At 42.8% G+C, this 21,152-nt stretch overlaps 1 protein-coding gene across 1 annotated transcript in view; it reads right to left on the bottom strand.

The window, feature by feature from the left end:
* LOC110968255 (striated muscle preferentially expressed protein kinase-like) overlaps positions 1-21,152 on the bottom strand; it is a gene marked incomplete at its 5' end in the record, with an annotated part of 28,748 nt that overhangs the window by 951 nt on the left and 6,645 nt on the right. Inside the window, 26 exons of the mRNA XM_051942357.1 lie at positions 191-355; positions 2,587-2,709; positions 4,694-4,861; positions 4,948-7,567; positions 8,177-8,242; positions 8,355-8,397; positions 9,215-9,367; positions 9,461-9,487; positions 9,625-9,797; positions 9,900-9,977; positions 10,059-10,116; positions 10,523-10,723; positions 12,582-12,681; positions 13,003-13,171; positions 13,289-13,401; positions 14,171-14,343; positions 17,236-17,359; positions 17,441-17,647; positions 17,880-17,984; positions 18,077-18,196; positions 18,282-18,511; positions 18,696-18,885; positions 18,980-19,138; positions 19,272-19,345; positions 19,737-19,920; positions 20,852-21,027. Of these exons, the coding sequence (XP_051798317.1) occupies positions 191-355; positions 2,587-2,709; positions 4,694-4,861; positions 4,948-7,567; positions 8,177-8,242; positions 8,355-8,397; positions 9,215-9,367; positions 9,461-9,487; positions 9,625-9,797; positions 9,900-9,977; positions 10,059-10,116; positions 10,523-10,723; positions 12,582-12,681; positions 13,003-13,171; positions 13,289-13,401; positions 14,171-14,343; positions 17,236-17,359; positions 17,441-17,647; positions 17,880-17,984; positions 18,077-18,196; positions 18,282-18,511; positions 18,696-18,885; positions 18,980-19,138; positions 19,272-19,345; positions 19,737-19,920; positions 20,852-21,027 (5,999 nt within the window). The remainder of the gene's footprint in view (positions 1-190; positions 356-2,586; positions 2,710-4,693; positions 4,862-4,947; positions 7,568-8,176; positions 8,243-8,354; positions 8,398-9,214; positions 9,368-9,460; positions 9,488-9,624; positions 9,798-9,899; positions 9,978-10,058; positions 10,117-10,522; positions 10,724-12,581; positions 12,682-13,002; positions 13,172-13,288; positions 13,402-14,170; positions 14,344-17,235; positions 17,360-17,440; positions 17,648-17,879; positions 17,985-18,076; positions 18,197-18,281; positions 18,512-18,695; positions 18,886-18,979; positions 19,139-19,271; positions 19,346-19,736; positions 19,921-20,851; positions 21,028-21,152) is intronic.

The following is a 21,152-nucleotide window of genomic DNA, read 5'->3' as shown; positions in this document are numbered from 1 at the left end:
CCAGGACTCACTCAGTATGTTAATTAAAAGAGCTGCTTTTAAATCATTATTGCTACAAATATAGCTTTCCTTTTCTGTTCGTTTACATTGTTAATAGACTTTGTGCCACACTGTTCATGATAAGTCTTCGTTATGCTTCAGTATACATTGCTTTCCATCGATGTGATGACTTCCTGTAACGCTGACTCACCTGTAGAGTCCAGGCTGACTGTAGCAGACGTGTTGCTGTAGGGTCCCTGGCCAGCCTTGTTCACACAACAGACTCTGAACCGGAAGGCGCCCCCTGCTGGCAGGTCGGTGACATTGTAGTAGCAGTCGGCCACTCCGGTGGCCACAGTTAACCAGCTGGAATCACCTGCAGGACAGACAGGAAGCAGAGTGAGCTTTATTTGATGGCGCAGCTAACTTTATGCACAGAACAACAAACCAAACGTACACTACTGTTCAAAAGTTTGGGGTCCACAATTCTGCAATTTAATTTAGCAGACGTTTTTTTTTCCCAAAACAACGTCCATCTGAGAGTAGATACAACACGAGCAACGATCTAGTCAGGAGAAAAAAAACCTGGATAAGAGCCATAAAACAAGTTCAAGTGTGATAATTGGACTGTGGTGTCTACAGGCAGTGCAGACATAATAGGATTTTTTTTATTTTTTGCAGTCTGTCAAGTGCAAAGGTGTTCAGTGAAGAGCTGAGGGCCTTAGAAACGTCCTTATTTTTTGAAAGAAAAGCATTTTTTTTCAATGTAGTTAACATTTAATAAATCAGAAATACAGTCTAGACATTGTCAATGTGGTAAATTACTATTCTAGCTGGAAACGGCTGATTTTTAATGTAATATCTACATAGGAGTACAGAGGAACATTTCCAGCAGCCATCACTCCTGTGTTCTAATGCTACATTGTGTTAGCTAATGGTGTTGAAAGGCTAATTGATGATTAGAAAACCCTTGTACATTTATGTCAGCACATGAATAAAAGTGTGAGTTTTCAAGGAAAACATGAAATAGCCTGGGTGACCCCAAACCTTTGAACAGTAGTGTATTTGGACATATTTTACACCAAAATTGAAAATTGATGATCCTTGTGGGAGAAATCTAGCCTAGCCGTGCTAGACAACCCACGGCAACGAATTTAATTCTCTGCCAGGGTGGGTCGAGTTACCCTCCATAAGGCACGAGGCTGGATTCTCCTAAAACTGGCCGGACCAATCACCATGAAGTGTAGAGTCAGAAGGCGGGCGTAACGAAGTGACGACAGAGGCGCGACGATTCTGACAGAAACAACCGGCGCACAATAAACAGTTATCTTTCGACTCGGCTTTGGCCACAGCCCTTAAAGATTTGAAGCTAAAATTCAACTTGAAAGATAAACAAAGGACGGCACTGAAGTGTTTCATTGAGAAGAAAGACGTATTTGGACTTATGCCGACGGGATATGGCAAATCCTTAATATACCAGTTGGCTCCGCTGGTTGGGAAGCTAATGGGACTTAGCCACAATCCGCCGGTGCTCTCGGAACTACGTCAGCCTATTCGTTGCGTTGATTGGTTGTATACCTACCCAATTGCTGCAGAGGGATTTGATAGACAACCTTTTAGCCCGCCTCCCTCCCTGTCGAGCGGCCCTAGACCCTTGTGCCATCAGAAACATGGGTGTAGCATGGCTAGGCTAGGAGAAATGAGTAAATAAAACAGATTTCTGTTGTCTCTTTTGTCCTCTTTATCCTATTTTAGACACGGATTTGTCTTCGTTAAACCATCATCTGAGTGTGTTAGATTCATGTCTGAAGGAATAAGAACACCAACCTAACCAGGTCAGACCCACACTATCACTTTCAGCATTAAACAGTCCAAACTGGAACAAACAAGTGACACATTTTGAGTTGTATGAAGTGATTACGGGAACCGTTTTCACACATTTTAGCACCAATACTGCCCCAAAACCAACACAGACAGTAAAAGCAGTTGGCAGTCAAAATCACAAACCTTTTTTGTCATCCAGGTGCAGCATAGCAATGACAAACACCTGGTTGCAATTCAGCTGCTGACCACCAGGTAGCAGCATTGGTAGGCTCACAAACTGAAAAATCAGCATTCTGTTGGCCTGCTGGAAAATAATCCGACCCCAATTAAAATGTAAATCAGTCACAGTATTTTGTGAGCACCTACATTAAAGATTAAATTGAGAATGATGCGACAAGGCCAGAATTTAACCTATCACGCTAAAAAGTTCAATAATCACTCACAAATTCTGCTATTCCAAATTTGTGCGACTTCATTTTCTCACAGCACATTATGAGATACAGATGATTCATGCAGCCTGGTGCAGCCGCTTCTCCCTCGTCGACTGACTCATTCTGTCTAAGTGGTGTCTGTGGATTGGGAGGCTTATTTCCCCGGAGTTTTCTCTACGGGCGCCACAAAGCCACACTCGGCCTGAGTTCTTCAAACAGCGTTACCTCCTCAGAGACTGAGACCTCAGTTTCACTTTTCCCTCATGTGGGACATCATGGTTACAATAGTACGCACTGGGAATCTAGTTTAAAAGCAGATAATGATGAAAAGATAATATCAGCTCTCGCTCACCTTCTGTTTTTCTTTCCAGAGTGTACTTGCAGGGGGATTTCGTGTCTGCAGGCTTCCACAGCACCAGAGCTGTGTTGTTGTACGTTTGAGGAACTTCAGGGGTTCCTGGTCGCTTCGGGATACCTGGAGGAAGACGAGGGAAAATAATTAATCAGATGGGCATGGACGGTAAAACAAGGGCTGGAGGAAACCACAGCAGCTTCTTCTGGCGGCCAGTAGAGGACTGTGGACAAACTGCAAGCTGTAAAAACTCTAAAATGAAGATTTCAGTAAGTGAATTGAGGGTTTTAACTGTGTTGTGTATATGGTTCTACAGGTGATTTTACAAGTTTGACTACAAGAGGTTGTGCAGTTATGGTTTTACTAGCATGTGCAGCAAACTATACTTCTCTGTGTGAGTGAACAGTACATACAGTGGCTTGGATTAAAGGTCCCTCTCTGGTTATTGATAAAACTCCTTAAAACTGAATTCTGTATCAAAATTAGATTTGAGAGCTTGAATGTCATAATATTTGAGTAGAAAATGTATAACCAAAAAGAAAGAGTTATGGGTTGTAGAATTCAGGGCAAAAATATCCAAATGGAAGCTTAAAACTATGACATTTCATCACAATCACTATTCTACATGTCTCATGTAGAAATTACCAAAAATAAAATGTCTCCACTAACCACATTCGGTAAAAAACACTAGTTCTGTCCACCTCGTTGTGACTGAGAGGCCATTCATGGGATGTTTCTCTGTTTAACTGCAATTATTTTCTTTTTCTCTGCCAAGGAGGCGGAGTCTTGGCAGAATTATGTGACAGACAGCGTGGGTTTGTGACACAAGCTTATAGACCGGATCCACGGATTTGTTCAAGATTTCTGTATCATTGCGAGACAGCGACACAGCGTTACTGTAACTATGGCAACATGTGAGCACTAAGTGAGCTGCCTGATGATGATCACTTGACTGCGATCCTACTATAAATCAACCACTACAGACTTCTCGGGACTCATCCCATGTAAATGATACATAAAACAACTGAATAAATTGTGGGGGTGTTCACGAGCCCCATAAATTCCGACTGCCCACTGCATACTTAGGTCATGTGATTTGGTATCAATACATAACAAACACATGTATAACACACGCCTTTGCTCAGTTCAAGGTCATTTTGTTTGTGGGTATAATATTACACATTATTATACATATATTAAAAGGCCACATTCTATGATGATTTCAGTCATCGGGAATGATACAACAACTGGGCAGTCTTGGTCGAGTGCTCTCTGAATGCTTTTCTTGCTCAGCATTTGCTCTTCTTTTGCTCACAGACTGCACATTTCACCTTCACTGTGTGTTTAGAATGTCATTATGTCGACTCATTACAATTCTGCTGTTGCAACAGGTGACACACCATATATTTAAATAAAACAGGCTCTTCATTTTCTGAAATCTGGCCTGAGTTTTGCCGTTAAACCAAATGTGACACAAATAGTGTTGCTCCCAATTTCACAGCGCATTACCCATAAAGCTCACACTGGAGAAAACGCTTCAGGAGAGATAAGCTGTCTGAAATATTTTCCACACTGCTAATAGATTATCTGCTGATAGCCGGCATTAGTGCTGAGATTAAGTAATACTACACGTCCAGAGCTATAACAAATCGACTGCAGCTGACATCTGAGAAATATATTTTCCACAGAGGTCTCATTATTATCGGTGTGTTTGTGAGCAGAGGAATTTAAATACATTGTACCCTCAGTGTGCAAAGGCCTGACTGGATGCTCTCGATACAGCTGATTTCAAACATTCTCGACACAACTGCAGGAAACATCATTTGTTCTGATTAGATGACGAACGCGAGAAAAGCCCAAAATCCATTAAGTCAATCGACTGTAAAAGTTGACATTAATATTCATGAGTTGTGTTAATATTCAACCCATTCTCACTGCAATTAAAACTCAATAATGTAAAATAAATCACATTATGAATGTCTGTGAAAGGCGTGAACAGTAGCTCTTCTGTTACTTTATGTTGTAATTTGTCGTGCCAACATTAATGAGTTCCCATCCCTATTGCATCGTCTCCATTCTGCAGATTCACTACAAACAAGCTGCTTACAGGCTATGGAGAGTGTGCAGGAGGTGGTGATGGTAGCGATGGGGTTGGTGGCCACACATTCATAAACTCCAGCATCCCTGTGGCTGGACTTCATGATCATAAGGAGCTGCCTGCCGTCTGGGTGGGAGACCAGGCTCATTCTGTCGTCCACCTCCAACGGTTTACGATCTGGAACACAAAGATGTCAGGAAATGAGCTGCAGTGTTGGACAGCTGTGCGTTCAACAAGTCTAACGCTGCTAGAACGGAAGTTACCTTTCATCCATGTGATCTCTGGATGTGGACTTCCAGCTGGAAGGCAGCTCAGAGTGACCGGTTCGCCCTCTAGTAAGACGTGGTCCTTCAGTTTGATGTGGAACACCGGAGCAAAGTCTGAAGCTGAGCGGATGAATTTTTGGCTTTTAGTCAGACCTTCCTCTTTGGGGACGGCTGAGGGCAGATCAGACTGGGAAGGAGTTTTGTCTTTCTTGCTTCTTGTCAGACCCCACCTGTCCCATCGTGACCTCCTGTCACTTTCTGAGGCCTTCTCGGACTGGATGCTTGATGTGGATTCGACGGATTCCTTGGATGTAGCGCCGCAGGTCTGTTTTGCCAGCTGGTTCTCAGGGATTCCCATTCCTTTGAGTCCACGGCCCTCAGACTGGGAATGACGGTGGCGGGTAAACAGTGGCGTGGTCTTTCCCTCTCCATCTCCTAATCTCTCTTCAGACTGACTGCGGAGTTTCGTAGAGATTCCTGCCACTTTGTTCTCAAACTTATTTCGTATTGCCACGACGGGAGAGTCCATGACCTTATTTAAATCTTTCTGACTCCCCACAGAGTCTTTATCCTTCCTCTCCTCTGACTGAGTCCTTATTCTCGCAGAGATTCCTGCCACTTTGGACTCAAACTTGCGTCTCATAGCAGAAACCGATGACTCATCAGCCTTTCTATGCTCCCTCTCTTCCAGCTGCCTCTGGGCACTGTTCAGCTCCTTCGTATCCAGAGACTTACTGCGACCGATGGCCCAGGAAACCCTCTTGCTGGCTGCACTTTCCTGCGCATTCTGTTGCTTTTCCTCTTTGGGCTTCTCACCTTTCTTCTCAGTGGATGTTGACCTCTTTGCCCTCAGCGACCACCTACCAATCAGACCAAGGCCTGGTTCCTGATCTTCACTTCTTAGATCTTGAACGGACTTGGATTTCTCCTGAAGTCCTTTGGATACCATTTCCAGAGGGGCCCCTCTCGGCCCAGGTCGATAAACCTCTTCGCTCCCCTCGGCCGCTTTTCGGCTCAATACCGGGGATTTCTCCTCTGATTTGTTTCGGGTAAGTTTCCGGAGGCCGCGGGTCAACGAGGACTCCCGTTTCTTAAACCTGGCTTCAAACACCTCCTCTGAGTCGATGTCTTTGATGTCTGTTCTGAGCAGCGGCTGGCGAGGGATGGCAAGATCAGGGTTGGATGTGGAGGAAACAGAGGCAGGAGATCGATCAGCAGGTGCTACTTTGGCAAACACTGCTGCATGTTCAGGTAACGTAGATGCATCTGTTGTTGTCCTCACTGTAGGATCTTTGGATTGGGCCTTGTCGGGGGATGGTTTCCTATTCTGTGGCGTTTTCTCATTGCCTTTAGTTTCTTTTTCATTAACATGCAACACCTGATCGTCGATTCTCTCTTCTTCGTCATCTTCCTCCTCTATTACAATTATAGGAGTAATAACTGAAGGGGACTGAGACTCAGATTCTATTTTATCTGCCTTTTCAAGTTGGGGGTTGGTCCTTTTCTCTGTTACGTCCTCATGTACTTTCACATTGTTCTGCTTTTGCTGCTGCTCTGGTCTTCCTGACGCTGGAAGAACAAAGGAGGTCCTCTCTGAAGACTCCAGTGTTGTTTGTTCTGTTAGCGCAGACATTGACGTTGCCTCTTGGAGCTTCTTACCTTCTATGCTACCATTGCCCATAGAGGGGATCTCTAAGGGGGCTCCAAACCGGCGGTGTAGGGGCATGGGCTCTGAATCGCCCTGAGTGAAGGAGGCGCTTTTACAGAAAACTTTGGTCTTGGGAGTGTCGTCTACAGTATTGTCAGAAGATGCCGCTCTGGTGAGTGTTGAAGGTCCTGCTCTGGATCTCCTTAGATTCCGATCCAGAGACCCCGTCTGCCTCTCATCTTCCATGCCAAGAGTTTCAAACAGCGGTCCTCGCAAGCCACTCATCTTTTTATCCACATTTCCTCCCCTGAGCAGCCGCTGTCTCATCAGTTCCAGTTTTAGGGCATAATCCTCCTGGCTTAACTTTGTAGCCCCGGGGCTCGGGCTGCGATTGGGTAGTTCCATGGAAACAGCCTTTTTCAGGCTCTTGTTACTTGCTTCCGAATCCTCATCTGCATTTCCCTCTTCTGGGTCAATGTGCAGAAGCAGTGCTGAGTCAGCAGAGCTGCCTCTCCTCATGGTCGCCCGCCTGGATTTGGTCTGCGATTCATCCAGCTCCACACTTGAGCCTTTTTTAAGCGGTGCTCGTTTTGTTTTCTCCATTTTCTCCTCATCTGGGGATTTTTCTTCATCCGTAAGCCTTTTTCCAGCCCCTCCTCTAGTACCTACTACATCCACGTTGTTCAGCTTCCTCGTCCGATCAGCGCACACACCGGGCCATCCACTGACATCCTCATCCCCTGGGATCTCGTTAAGGGAGACCCTGGACCCTGAGAAGACCATGGACAGCGGCATAGGAATGAAGGGAAGCTCATCCACATCTGCATCTGAATCAGAGGAGGAGGAGGCTGGAGGCGAGCCTTCTTTTAAATGCCGGGCCACGGCGATGGAGACGTGGCTGCATGAATCATTCAGGAGCTCTGGGATGGATCGCATCACCATCTTCGATTTGTAGTTGATAAGGGAACGCTGAATAAAATAAATACAGGACAATGTCAGTTTATTTAATTTTCCTACTTTTGTTTTTTAATTAAGGTATTCAGTCAAAGTCAAAAAACACTTCCATACTGAAAACAGTTGGAATCTTATGAGAAGACAAATCAACTTTGGTGTGAGAGTGTAAACACAGAGGGCAACATTGACTATGGTTTTACCTTCTATTTCACATTACTGACAGACTTCAGTCGTCTGAGCCTAAACCTTCTCTCAGCTGCAAAAAACCTCAATATGACTGCAGAGAGAGAGAGGTTTTATTAGATTATAATGTCCTATTGCAGTAAAATAATTTCCTTGGACAAATTAAATTGGCTGCAGGAACTGATTTAATCAAATTTAGTGGGATCTTTTTATCAGACAGACTGTGGTTTAGGTCGTAATGTAAAAGCAGACTGCGTCTATTTTTCCTTTCAGAAATCTTTTTAAGAATGTGGGACTATTCTGCGTCATGTTAGAGTTATTCTGGTATATAAAAGCTCAGGTCTCGGCTTCATCAATCACTTTTGGTGTCTTTATGTGTCTGAGTCTTTGATTTCCATATATTAAATATGTGTCAGCCAGTTCATCATCCCAATGCCTTACCTGCCATCGTCGTCTAGACAAAACCTGCTTCAGCATAGCCGTGCTGATGTTTTTATTTGTTGGTGACTGCAAGACAAAGAGAGAGGAGTCACCATTAACCTTAGTTGAGATATAAATAAATCCTACAACACAATCAAAGTCTGCATCAGGATGGTCGATTTTCTAAATGGTAGCTCACCTTGAACCAAGGATGCCGAAGACATTCAACAGCACTGGGCCTCCTAAAGGGGGGAAGAAATGAAGGAACATATTACCGTTCAGACACATTCAATCCATTGAACCACAAAACCTGTCGGCGGGTTTGAAAGGCACATTGTTTTTGAAAAAAAAAATGACACCACTTATCTGAATGAAAAACTGTAACTACTTATCAATCACATTAGGTTTCTGCTTAATGATCAAAATCCAAGCTTAAAATGAAAGTATTTCACCAAAATCACAACATCTTTTATGTCTTAATTAAAACACTAATCAGATTCTGTAAAAAAATTAAATAAAATCCTGAACTCCTCAGTGCATTGACAGCTGCAACCGACAGTCACATGACAAAAACTCAGGGGAGGAGAGGAGGAAATTAAAAATGCAATGAGTAAAGCATCAGTTGTGTGTAAAGTCACAGTGTTGGTAACACTCTTGGGTACACATAGCTACCCAGGAGAGTTACCAACAAGTGTAATACAGGAGTTTATACCAGTAAACATTGTACATGATCACTGAAATATTGAGTTTCATAAAGTAAAAAAATCAAACAAATTCAACTTTTGTTTTCTTTTTTATCTTTTATGGCATTTATCTGTGTCATACTGCAGAAAAGACAAGTCTGAATTCTTTCTGCTTCTAGTCATGGTTGCTCTGTTTCCATAGAGGTGCAAGATTTTAAAGTACAGTGAAAAATGAGGCCACAGTGAGGAAAAAAGTGTCAGGAGCCCATAAACAGAAACAATCTTGGCTTCAGAGGGTTAAACTATGACTGGAACTTTGGCTTATCACACTAAATGTGTTTCCATACAGTATGTTTGTGGTGAATAAGGTGCTTACAGTCTGTCCACCACCAGAAGCTTGATGACGAATCCCTTTGCTTCTTTGCAGAGGTCAGAAAACATGCTCTCCTCAAACGCCACGTTGTAGTTCCGGATGTTTAAAGCGGTGGCTCGGTCGTTCTCACCAGCAAAAGGAGACACACCAGTCAGGCTACATAAGAAGGAAAATCATTACAAGCAAAGCAGATAAGGTTTTGTTCTTGTTTTGTTTCAATATATGTATTCAACAAAGCTCGAAGCGTACCAGAGATAAGTGATGACACCGACAGGCCTGTGGCGGAGTGAGACGGCCGAGTGAGTTTGAGGAACATCATGAAGGCACACAAAAGACAGAGATTTGATTTAGTTGCAGATAGCAGAGCCTGCAGTGCGTAATCACTTCTCCTTGCAGGAGAACAGGTGGCTCACCATATGTCTGTTGCCGTGGTAACAGGAGTTTGGTTAACAATCTCTGGTGCAACATATTCCGGCGTGCCGTACTTGCTGTAGTGCTCCTCTGAAGCCTCCAGTTTTATGGCGTTTCCAAAGTCACAAATTCGGATGTGGTCGCTCCCCGGGCTGGACATTAAAATGTTTTCTGGCTGCAGGAGGTGAACAAAAACACAAAGTGAGCTACTTATGGAAGAACATCTTTTGCACAGGGTTGTTTACATACAGGGGGTGCGTTTGGGATGGACAGGTACCTTTATATCGAGGTGGGCGATGCTTTTTTGGTGCAGATAACGAAGACCCTCCAGAACCTGCTGAACACTGCTGCGGATCTGTACATGAGACATCAGGGAACGAGCTATAAAGTCATGTTGCATAATGAGAACGCACTGCAGCCAGCGGGAGACACAAACCTCCAGTTCCATGACTGCGGTTTTCCTGGCCATTCTCTCCAGCAGCTCCTCGTGACATCTTCACGCCACAGTTGAGGAAAAAGAACGGAGCTGCGACTCGACTGCAGCGTCCAAATGGTAGGTGCATGAGAAATGAATTATAAATGAGCAAAACTCCCACACATCCTATCTCTTGCTAATTCCACTCAGCAGTGATGAGTCAGAGAGAAAGCTGGGCTGCTTCATTCATGCCTCCAGGGGACTGAAGAAGACATTAGGATTAATGCTTTGGATCTTGTCCTTGAGATGCATCTAAGTGCACTTCTGCCTGACAATGAAGCAGATAAAATTTGAAAGATTACTGCAGGAAAAGTACACTCCAAAATGTGAACATTTGTTCCCTCATTGAAATTCTGTGTAAAGTACATTACAGATGAAGATATGAAACTTTTTCCCCCATCACTGAAAGTGAAATGGAAGGATACAGCTCAGTGATGAGCACCACCATGTTCTTCTTCTCAAAAGCATCGTGAAAATAGACAATCCTCTCGTTGTCCAGCTCAGACAGCAGATCCATCTCTCTGAGGGCCAAAGCCTTCCTTTTTCGTCGAGCAGAAATGAATTTGGCAGCAAACTCGGCCTTCCCCTTCTTGTGCGTCACTCTTTTCACATAAGAGTAGGCCCCTCTGCACACACAGAACAGCACTGGTTAGATACAAGCATACTGTTGCTGGTTGTTATTGACAAGATAAGACATCAAAACAACAATCAAGAATACTCAAGAGGAGTTTCATTATTACTCAACCAAGGAACGTGGCACAGTTATGTGACAATTAGCGTTGGTTTGTGTGTCTGTCTGTTTGTTCGCAACATCACTCAAAAATGGATTCACTGATTTGGATGAAATCTTCAGGGAAGCTCAGAAATGATGTAAGGACCAAGTGATTAGACTTTGACAGTGATGCGGCTTATAGTCTGGATCCAAAGATTTGCTAAAGATTTCTGTAGCATTGCAACATAGCGGCATGGCATCACATGATTGTGATCCTACAACAAATTCACCACTTTGTACCACAATTTTTTTAAGGTTTCATCCGTCAGAAATCAACCAATGACTGAGCAGCCTTGGCGAAGTGCTGTGCTCTCAGAGTGCCTTTTTTGTTGATGCGGTTATCATGGAAGTTTGGTGGATAACGCTTCATGGCAGAAATCGACATACAGCTATTGTTTCAGGATCTTTTTTTTCCAGCCGCATTCACATCGATTAGAGATAACCCAGTGAACCTGTTTGTAAAGACACTCACAGCTGAATGTAGCAGCATTCAATGAGGTGGAGGCCATAAATACAGCAGCAAGATTCACGACTAGACTATTGGGGATAAATGAAACTTGCTCCCAAGATTCTGTGGTCACCTTTAACTGTGGTAAGCTGATTACAACCGTCCCTGCAATAATACGGCATAATTCTAATGGGTCAATATATAATTGTGGGACTTTTTGTAACATAGTTGACATTTTTGCTGCTTTCATTGACCCAAATGTAATAATGCATTGATGCCAGTTTGAGCATTTTAGGAGTAAACGTACAGAGAGCCACATGAAACTCAACATAGGTTACTTTGGCTGTGTTCCAAAATCACATTTTTTCTTTTGACTTTAGGTACATACTACAAAATGTTTCATGCAGTATGCACACAACTGGGACTACTTCCTCATACATTGGGTCGCCATCTGCAGTGTGAAATGAGCTGTGAGCTCTCCATGATGTATGTGACATCACTGCACAGAGGATTGAGGATCAGAATGGACAGGAAAGTTTGTATGAATGTTGTTTACACGACATTGCACAGCTGAAATGAATACATACATCATTTTAGAGAACGTCTGAGGCTGCTGGATGGTTCTGTTCAAAGAAAGCAGGCCTTTGATGGATGAAAAGTAAATGGAAAGGGGCAACACAGGATGTTGAGAAATGTGTATTCTGCTACAAATCACAGTTTATATTAAAGATAAAATTGATGTGGACATACACAGACGGCAAAATAAGTAAAATATATGCATTTAGTATAGATTCAAGAATAGAGGCAGAGAACAGTAGATCAAACTAAATGATTACGGTTCGCTGTGCCCTTTCCTTTGAACTTATTAATGCCTTCATTTTCGCAAGGATATTAGAGAGACGCTGCCATTACATAATTAACTTTCAGTCTCCTTGGCGTCTTTCTATGATGTTTGATGGAACAAATCAGATTCGGAATTTCATTTCTCAGTTTGTTGTTCCGCAAAACAGATTTCCTTATCTGCCTCTCCTGCCATTCCAGCGGCTCTTCGGTTCTCAGTAAATGCACGTCTCCGCCAAGACAGACCAAAACAAATTATCTGTCGGCTCGTGCATTCACTCCACTCAGGCCCGGTGACTCATCTGTCGCTTCTGTCTGAGTTGTTAAGCAGGTGCAGCTGCTCCACCTCCCTCCACCGCCGACCCTGACGCTCAAACAGCCATTAGCGTCCCCGCTGTCTGAAGGGATGCAGTGACACACTCACCTCCCTATCTCTTTGTGGATATCATAGTAATCCGTCAAACGCCTCATCTTCCTCAGAATGGTCCCCTCGTCCTCCATTGGCTCCGCTGCCTCCTTTCGCTCTGCAGGGAGCATCAACATAGTGCATGTTTGGCTGGAAGTGCGTGCCAGATAGCGACAGATGGTTTCATATTGTAGTTTCAAAACACCTTGTGGTCCCGCCCATATGGTGCAGATTTAGAGGCGCAATTTTAAACAACAACTAGCTTATACTGGTGTGCTCTGCAACAGCAAATGGATATAATCTTAACTAGATGGTGAACTGCACCAGTAAATGGAAAAAAAAAAAAAACATCTGTTCGTTCTTTTAAATTCTTATCACACACTGAGTTTTACTGTGTATTCCAGCGTATGTTTGTGGTGGTGTTGATGTTTTGTCAGACCTGTGTGAACTGTGAGCTCAGCCTTGCAGGAGTTGGAGCCGGCCAGGTTCTTTGCAGTGCAGGTGTAAACACCAGAGTGATCGGGCTGAGCGTTGAGGACAACGAGGGAATATTCTGGGTCGTCGTACACAAACGTGAAGTGGCTGCTCTCGGAAAGAAGCTCGTGATCCTGCAACAGACCGATCGAGTATGACAATTAGCTACATAGGCATTGGATCTGAAAAGTAAAGTTTAAGTAGCTGCTGCTTACATTTAGGTCATAATTGGTGTGCTCTGGGTGTCGTACCTTATACCACAGAATATCTGGATCCGGTTTTCCTTCAACAACAACAGCCAGACGGGACATCTCCCCAACATGCACATCCACATCCTCCATGATGCTTTCAAATTTAGGAGCCACTGCAGGAAAAAGAAAAGAAAAGAAATAAAATACCTCGAAGATCTTCAACATTGGAGGCTGTCAAAAATATACACTACCATTCCAAAAGTTTGGGGTCACTTAGAAATATTCTTATTTTTGAACGAAAAGCAGATTTTTTTCAATGAAAATGGCATGAAATAAATCAGAAATACAGTCTCGACATTGTTAATGTGGTAAATGACTATTCTAGCTGTAAACGGATGATTTTTAATGGAATATCGACATACAGAGGAACATTTCCAGCAACCATCACTCCTGTGTTCTAATGCTACATTGCGTTAGCTAATTGTGTCGAAAGAAACCCTTGTGAAATTATATTAGCACATGAATAAAAGTGACTTTTCATTGGAAAACATGAAATGGTTTGGGTAGTGTACGAATACAGGAAACATTATTGACTCAAAAAAAGTTACTCGCTCATTTTATGCAGTTTGTCGATAAGATAAGTGGTGAAGTTCATGGTACTAGATTATAACAAATATCTGCAACAGATCATGAATACATTCTCAAGTTTGTCTTCTTTTAGAAACTATATGGATATAAAAGCTGACATTTTTATGTTCTGAAGTCCATGAAGTGAAAATAACAGCAGAGGAAGGGAACTGTGTCATTTCAAGTTATTTTAAAATTCAAAAACCTTTAAAAATAGGGTAAGCTATCTTTGCTGGCACAAACTGCTGCCAGTAGTAAGTTCTTTGGATTCTCACTAAAAGGCTAAATTTATCCTGTGGTGCTGCCTGGACTGACCTGCCATGGCCAGCTGAAGCGTGCAGAGGTCGCTGCCAAACTGGTTGCTGGCCGTCACCACCAGCTGACCGATGTCGGTGCTCTTGACTCGCTGCAGTTTCAGGGTGTGTTGGTCATCGTCTGGCATGCTCATCTCAAACATCCCCGGTCTGTTGACCAGCGCCACGCCCCTCCTACAGAACAACCACGCAATGTATGATAATTACAGCTAGAGACCAGCAATCAAATTAAAAATTAACATTTAGATTTTTCACTGGAATTATTTTGCGATTCTTTACGTCTTCAGTAAACAATGCACACTTGTAAATAGAGACATGCATTTTTTCCCTGTTAAGTACATGTTAATCCTACCAATTTCATGAAGTTTCTGTGCATTTTTTGCACTGGTCACATTTTAATTGAGATAAAAAAGTGTCTAGGGCTGTTACCAAAACTGAAAGAAATTGTGATTTTACATTCATCCATTTTCTGTACACCGTTTAATCCTCATTAGGGTCACAAGAGGGACTGGACTTGATCCCAGCTGACTTAGGGTGATGGCACGGGTCACAAGTATATCACAGAACTACACATAAAGACAAACAATCACACTCAGACAATTCAGAATGACCAATCAACCTCAGCATGTTTTTGGACTGTGGGAAGAAGCTGGAGTACCCAGAGAAAACCTGTGTATGCACAGGGAGAAACTATGCAGAAAGTTCTGGGGAAAGGCCAGGATGTGAACCAGGGATCTTCTAGCTGGAAGGAGAAGGTGCTAACCACAAAGCTACTGTGCAGCACTATAGACATTTTTACATCTTAAATTGGAATTTGTATCCATCCTTGTCTCCTCTCTGCCCACCGTACGCTGGAATACCAATACACACGTGGACAAAATTGTTGGTACCCCTTCAGTTAAAGAAGGAAAAACCCACAATTCTCACTGAAATCACTTGAAACTCACAAAAGTAACAATAAATAAAAATTTATTGAAAATTAAATAATCAAAAACAGCCATTACTTTTGAATTGTTGATTAACATAATTATTTAAAAAAACAAACTAATGAAATAGGGCTGGACAAAAATGATGGTACCTCTATAAAAGATTGAAAACTATTTGACCAGAGTGACATGATTAACTCAGGTGTGTCATTTAATTGACATCACAGGTGTTTCCAAACTCATAATCAGTCAGTCTGCCTATTTAAAGGGAGACAAGTAGTCACCCTGCTGTTTGGTGAAAAGGTGTGTACCACACTGAACATGGACAACAGAAAGCGAAGGAGAGAATTGTCCCAGGACATCCGAAAAAAAATTATAGACAAACATCTTAAAGGTAAAGGCTATAAGACCATCTCTAAACAGCTTGAAGTTCCTGTGACAACAGTGGCTCATATTATTCAGAAGTTCAAGACCCACGGGACAGTAGCCAACCTCCCTGGACGTGGCCGCAAGAGGAAAATTGATGAGAAATTGAAGAGACGAATTGTATCCAAAGAGCCCAGAGCAACCTCCAAAGAAATTAAAGGTGAACTCCAAGGCCAAGGTACATCAGTGTCAGATCGCACCATTCGTCGTTGTTTGAGCCAAAGTGGACTTCATGGGAGACGACCAAGGAGGACACCACTGCTGAAAAAAACTCATAAAAAAGCCAGACTGGAATTTGCAAAAATGCATGTTGACAAGCCACAAAGCTTCTGGGAGAATGTCCTTTGGACAGATGAGACCAAACTGGAGCTTTTTGGTAAGGCACATCAACTCTATGTTCATAGACTCAAAAACCAAGCATACGAAGAAAAGAACACTGTCCCTACGGTGAAACATGGAGGAGGCTCAGTAATGTTTTGGGGCTGCTTTGCTGCATCTGGCACAGGGTGTCTTGAAAGTGTGCAAGGTACGATGAAATCTGAAGACTATCAAGGCATTCTGGAGAGAAATGTGCTGCCTCGTGTCAGAAAGCTTGGTCTCAGTCGCAGGTCATGGGTCTTCCAACAGGACAACGATCCAAAACACACAACCAAAAACAGCCAAGAATGGCTGAGAGAAAAGCGTTGGACTATTCTAAAGTGGCCTTCTATGAGCCCAGATCTGAATCCCATTGAACATATGTGGAAGGAGCTGAAACATGCCATTTGGAGAAGACACCCATCAAACCTGAGACAACTGGAGCTGTTTGCTCATGAGGAGTGGGCCAAAATACCTGTTGACAGCTGCAGAACGCTCATTGACAAATACAGAAATCGTTTAATTGCAGTGATTGCCTCAAAAGGTTGTGCAGCAAAATATTAAGTTATGGGTACCATCATTTTTGTCCAGCCCTATTTCATTAGTTTGTTTTTTTAAATAATTATGTTAATCAACAATTCAAAAGTGATGGCTGATTTTGATTATTTAATTTTCAATACATTTTTATTTGTTACTTTTGTGAGTTTCAAGTGATTTCAGTGAGAATTGTGGGTTTTTCCTTCTTTAACTGAGGGGTACCAACAATTTTGTCCACGTGTGTAAATTTGTACTCCGGAATACCAATAAAAACTCCACTACAGCAAACTTTGAAGGACTAAGAGTGAAATTTCTTCCACAGGGTTCACTAGGTTAAAACTTTAGCATGCAGAAGTGCCAGCTATGTACCAGATACAATCACCCTGCAGATAGAAAACATAACTTCCCTCCAAGAAACTGCAGATCTCCACAGAGAACATGTGCTTGAATCTCCAAAGTTAAATTCAATCAAAGCAGTGTAAACCACTGCACAGTGCTGCTTCTCCATCCTGGTGCTCTGAACCTGGACTCATTATCTGCAGCGGTTACAATAAGGAGGTTTACACATTCCATCCCAATTTATAGAAGAGTCCCTGATGACAACAGAAGTGGGATGAAAAGCAGCAGGCGGCTATTGACAGACGTCTTCCTGAGGGTTGGTTTGTGTGTTTGAACTGAACTTCCTGCATGTCCTAAGATACCACACACTGTCTCAGTAGTTAAAGATCTGACGCTCATCACTTCAACCGCTGGTTTGTGCACAAACTCACAAAAAAATCAATATCCTTTTTCATTTGTCAGAAAAGCCAGAAAAACAAACCTTTTCCAGGTGACGACTGCGTGGACATGGTTCAGTGTGATGGTGATGCTTGCAGGTTGGTTCTCAACCACATACACAATGTCTGGTTTCTCCAAAATGACAGGCGCTTTCCTCAAATACGGTCCTACAAAGAATAAAGTTTATGTACTTTTTCTCTTCAAAGGGAAGCTCTGGACTAGTGGCAACATTAAGCTTTCTGAAGTACCTCTGTCCAGCAGCTGGACCAGGTCAGTGGAGGGTGAGGGTTTACTCAGAGTCTTTCCGGTGGATGTGAGGACTCTGAAAGCATAGCGGACTCCCTTAGACAGCGAAGGGACGGTGTAGTTTGTCTCCCTCAGGCTGGACGCCACAACGGACCACTGGATAGAGCCCAGAGGCTGCTGCTGGACCACATACAGCAAAGAGCCGCTATCTGCAAACATAAACATACTTCTCCTGGATGACAATCAAAGACACGTCCCTGCAGTGAGGAAAAATCTCGGTCTTGTTTTCAAACCCGTACCAGTGAGATTTGAAATCCAAAGTGGCATAAAAACATTTTAGCATCCAAGACATGCTATAAATAGTGTTTTCTGCAAATTAAATTTCAACTCAACATTCCAGAAAGTGTTTTACCACACAGAAGGAAAGTGGAATCTACCTACCAAATGAAGGGTCGATCCTCTTTGGTCTCTTCCAGCTCAGGGTTATAGTTTTTCCTGTAATGGCCTCGATCAATGGAGGACCATCGGGAGGGTCCGGAACAATATCTGTTTTCACATAAATAAATACATACTCATAACATCAGGAAAATCTCGCATTCTGCCAACTAAAGCATCAAACAGTAAGTTTCCGTCCCTACCTGTAACGTATAGATGAGCGTAGCAGGCTGCTTTGCCCACTTTGTTGGAGATGACAGCCTTGTAGACGCCGCCGTGAGCATGACAAGAGCTCCGGATGACCAGATTGTGGACATCCCTGTCTGGAGAACAGATACACAAGTTTCTTATCCAATGTCTTCTCCCTGAAGAGCTTAGTTTTGTTTGGCTACCGGGCTCTCTGCTTACACTGAGTCATTTTGCGCTCTTCGCTGCTCTCGATGCGTTTGCCGTTGTGGTACCAGGCGATGGTTGGGTAAGGCAGACCCGCCACCTTGCACTTCAGCACCGCCTCCTTCCCTTCAATCACTTCTACGTCAGCCAGAGGTTTGACAAAGTCCGGCATGGTCCTCTTCTCCACCTCATTCTCCAGCACTTCAGGCTCTTCGGGGATGGATGGCATCTTCTCCAACTTGGCCCTTGGAAGAAATATCAAGATATTGACGAATTCACAGAAGTCAAAGACAAAATCCTTGAAAAAAAACCCAAAACAAAATGGTATCTTTGATTCTTATCTTGGATTTATCTTCCTACGTTCAAAGTCATTAAAACAATACAATGGTAATTAGAGATTTTTTTTTTAATACAAATGACTTTTCTTACATGTGCGAGGCGATGGCAGCTCTGGGTTCCTGCATGTAGAGCTCAGCAGTGCATTCAGACTTTCCATGAATGTTTTGAGCTACCGCTGTGTAAAAGCCTTCAGTGTCGCTGCTAACGTGGGTGATGACAAGTGAGTGACGACCCCCCTCCTGAAGGATGCGAACATTATCGCTCTCCTCCACTTGCGTCTCTGAAAGAACATTAACGGGAAAAGAAAGAAAAGTCAAAACATACGGAGGTGTGATTTCTCTTGAAGGTTCACACACATCCTGGAGATTTCTTACCAAAATGCATCCATGTGACTCGAGGAGCAGGTGATCCGCTCACCTTGCAGTCAAAGCGTGCAGTGCGGCCTTCGATGACCTCCAGGATGTCCAGCTTACGGGTGAACAGAGGCTCCTTGGACGGAGCGACTCTCAGGTTTGCACTTGAGGTCAGTTCCTCTGGAAATAACACATCAGACAGGTTTTTTTTTTTAAAGAAAACATAATTTAAAAAACATCTCATAAAGCAGGAAAACAACCAAAGTATATGAACATGCATTTTCCATGAAGAACCAAGATAAAAGTCTTTCACCTTTAACAGTGCTCAGCTTGCAGGTGTACGTCCCACTGTCATCCTCATGTACTGAATTCAGCATGAGACGACACCTAGACAATGAAACAAAGCACTCTTTAGAAAAACTGAACCATTTAAAAACTGCAAAAGCATTCAGAGAGCACAGTACTCCGCCAAGGCTGCTCATTCCCGCAAATATTTTTAGAAATGCAGCTTTTGTTTGTAAGTTATTGTTAGAATGTAGCAATTTAATATAGATGTACCCACAAACAAAATGATGTTGCACTGAGCACAGACATGTGTTATGCATGTGAACATTATATACGGATACCGAATCGCGTGACCTAAATTTGTAGCGGATGGCGGGAATTGATGGAACTCAGAAACACCTGGGTAGAAAGGGGGCAGCAGAAGTAGGAAGGCAATCTAAATATGCAAAACTAGCTAAATATCAATCTTTCCGACCACACAAAGAAAGCCCACCTCTTCCCGTCAAAGTGCATCTTGCAGTTGAGCAGCGCCGGCTGGATCAGCTTCCCGTTGGACAACCAGTCCACATCCACGTCTGCAGGTCCTGTAGCATAACACTCAAACATGGCCGACTCTCCAGCCCTCACCGCCACGTCTTTCAACTCCCTGGTGATTCTCAGCGTTGTTTGTCCTCCAGCTGTTGATAAAACAACAGCAATGAAGAAATATTACAGCAGGGGTGTTAAATTCATTTTAGTTCAGGGGCCACATTCAGCCCAATTTGATCTCAAGTGGGCCGGACCAGTAAAATCAGAGCATAATAACCGATAAATAACCACAACTAAAAAAAAAAATCCCTTTGTTTTAGTGTAAAGAAGTGTATTCTGAAAATATTCACATTTCAGGAATACTTTTTTTTTTACAAAACATTATGAACAACCGGAAATTTCTGTAGAAAACGGTAGAAGTTTCATTTCAACAATTTTCTGCCTCAGTTTATCATTTACATATTACAATTTACAGATCACAGTGGATCTACAAATGCACAAAACATTTAGTGCAGCAAAATACTAGCATTTTCTTTTGTGATCAAAATGACCAAAGTCCAAAACAAAAACAAAACAAATACTACAAAAATGACACAAAACAACAAAAACAAGACATAAATCGACAAACGTGAGAAACAAATTGAGCAAGAAAATCGACAAATGACACAAGTGAGACAAACAGAAAGGCAGAGCAACAAAAACAAGACAAAAAAGAAAAGCGAGAAGCAAAACAATAAAAAATAGACAAACAACATAAGTGAGACAAAAACTAGAAGCAAAACAAGGAACAAAAGAAAGACAAAAAGGACAAAACAAGACAAAATCTCACAAAATGAAACAAAACAACTAAAGAACAATAAGCAATCCACAATTTTACATTATGATCAAAACAACTTGTCATGGTCGAGAAATGATTTAAAATTTCTGGCTTTACAAATTTACAGTTTGCAGTTAATGTCTTCTCTATAATTTTTCTTCTTTACAAAGTTGTCCCGAGGGCCGCATGTTTGCCACCTTTGTATTACAGGCTATTTACCCCCGCATGATTAAAGGTGACGGGCTCAGATGTTCATTACTCACCTCTGACCTCCACTCGGCAATCGGCCTGCTGGGCTCCGTACTCGCTGACGATCTTGCAGACGTAAAGGCCCGAATCTGACCTCTGAGCTGAGCTGATTCTCATTTCACTGGTGTCATCTTCTATGTCTCGCACAGCGAAGCGCCCTGCTGTCTTCACGGCGACTTTGTCCTTCAACCTGGGCCAGTGGAAAGTGGCTGTCACACTCATTTATACTCAGGTGTTTAATAGTGTGACAGGAACACAGCCAGCGACCTTGGTGGAGATAAAAGCTGCAAGTGTGATGTGTGAGTCTGCAGCAAA

This window comes from Acanthochromis polyacanthus, chromosome 22 (genome assembly GCF_021347895.1).
Source record: "Acanthochromis polyacanthus isolate Apoly-LR-REF ecotype Palm Island chromosome 22, KAUST_Apoly_ChrSc, whole genome shotgun sequence".
Taxonomy (NCBI): Eukaryota; Metazoa; Chordata; class Actinopteri; family Pomacentridae; genus Acanthochromis; species Acanthochromis polyacanthus.
This window is presented reverse-complemented; position numbering and strand designations above follow the sequence as displayed.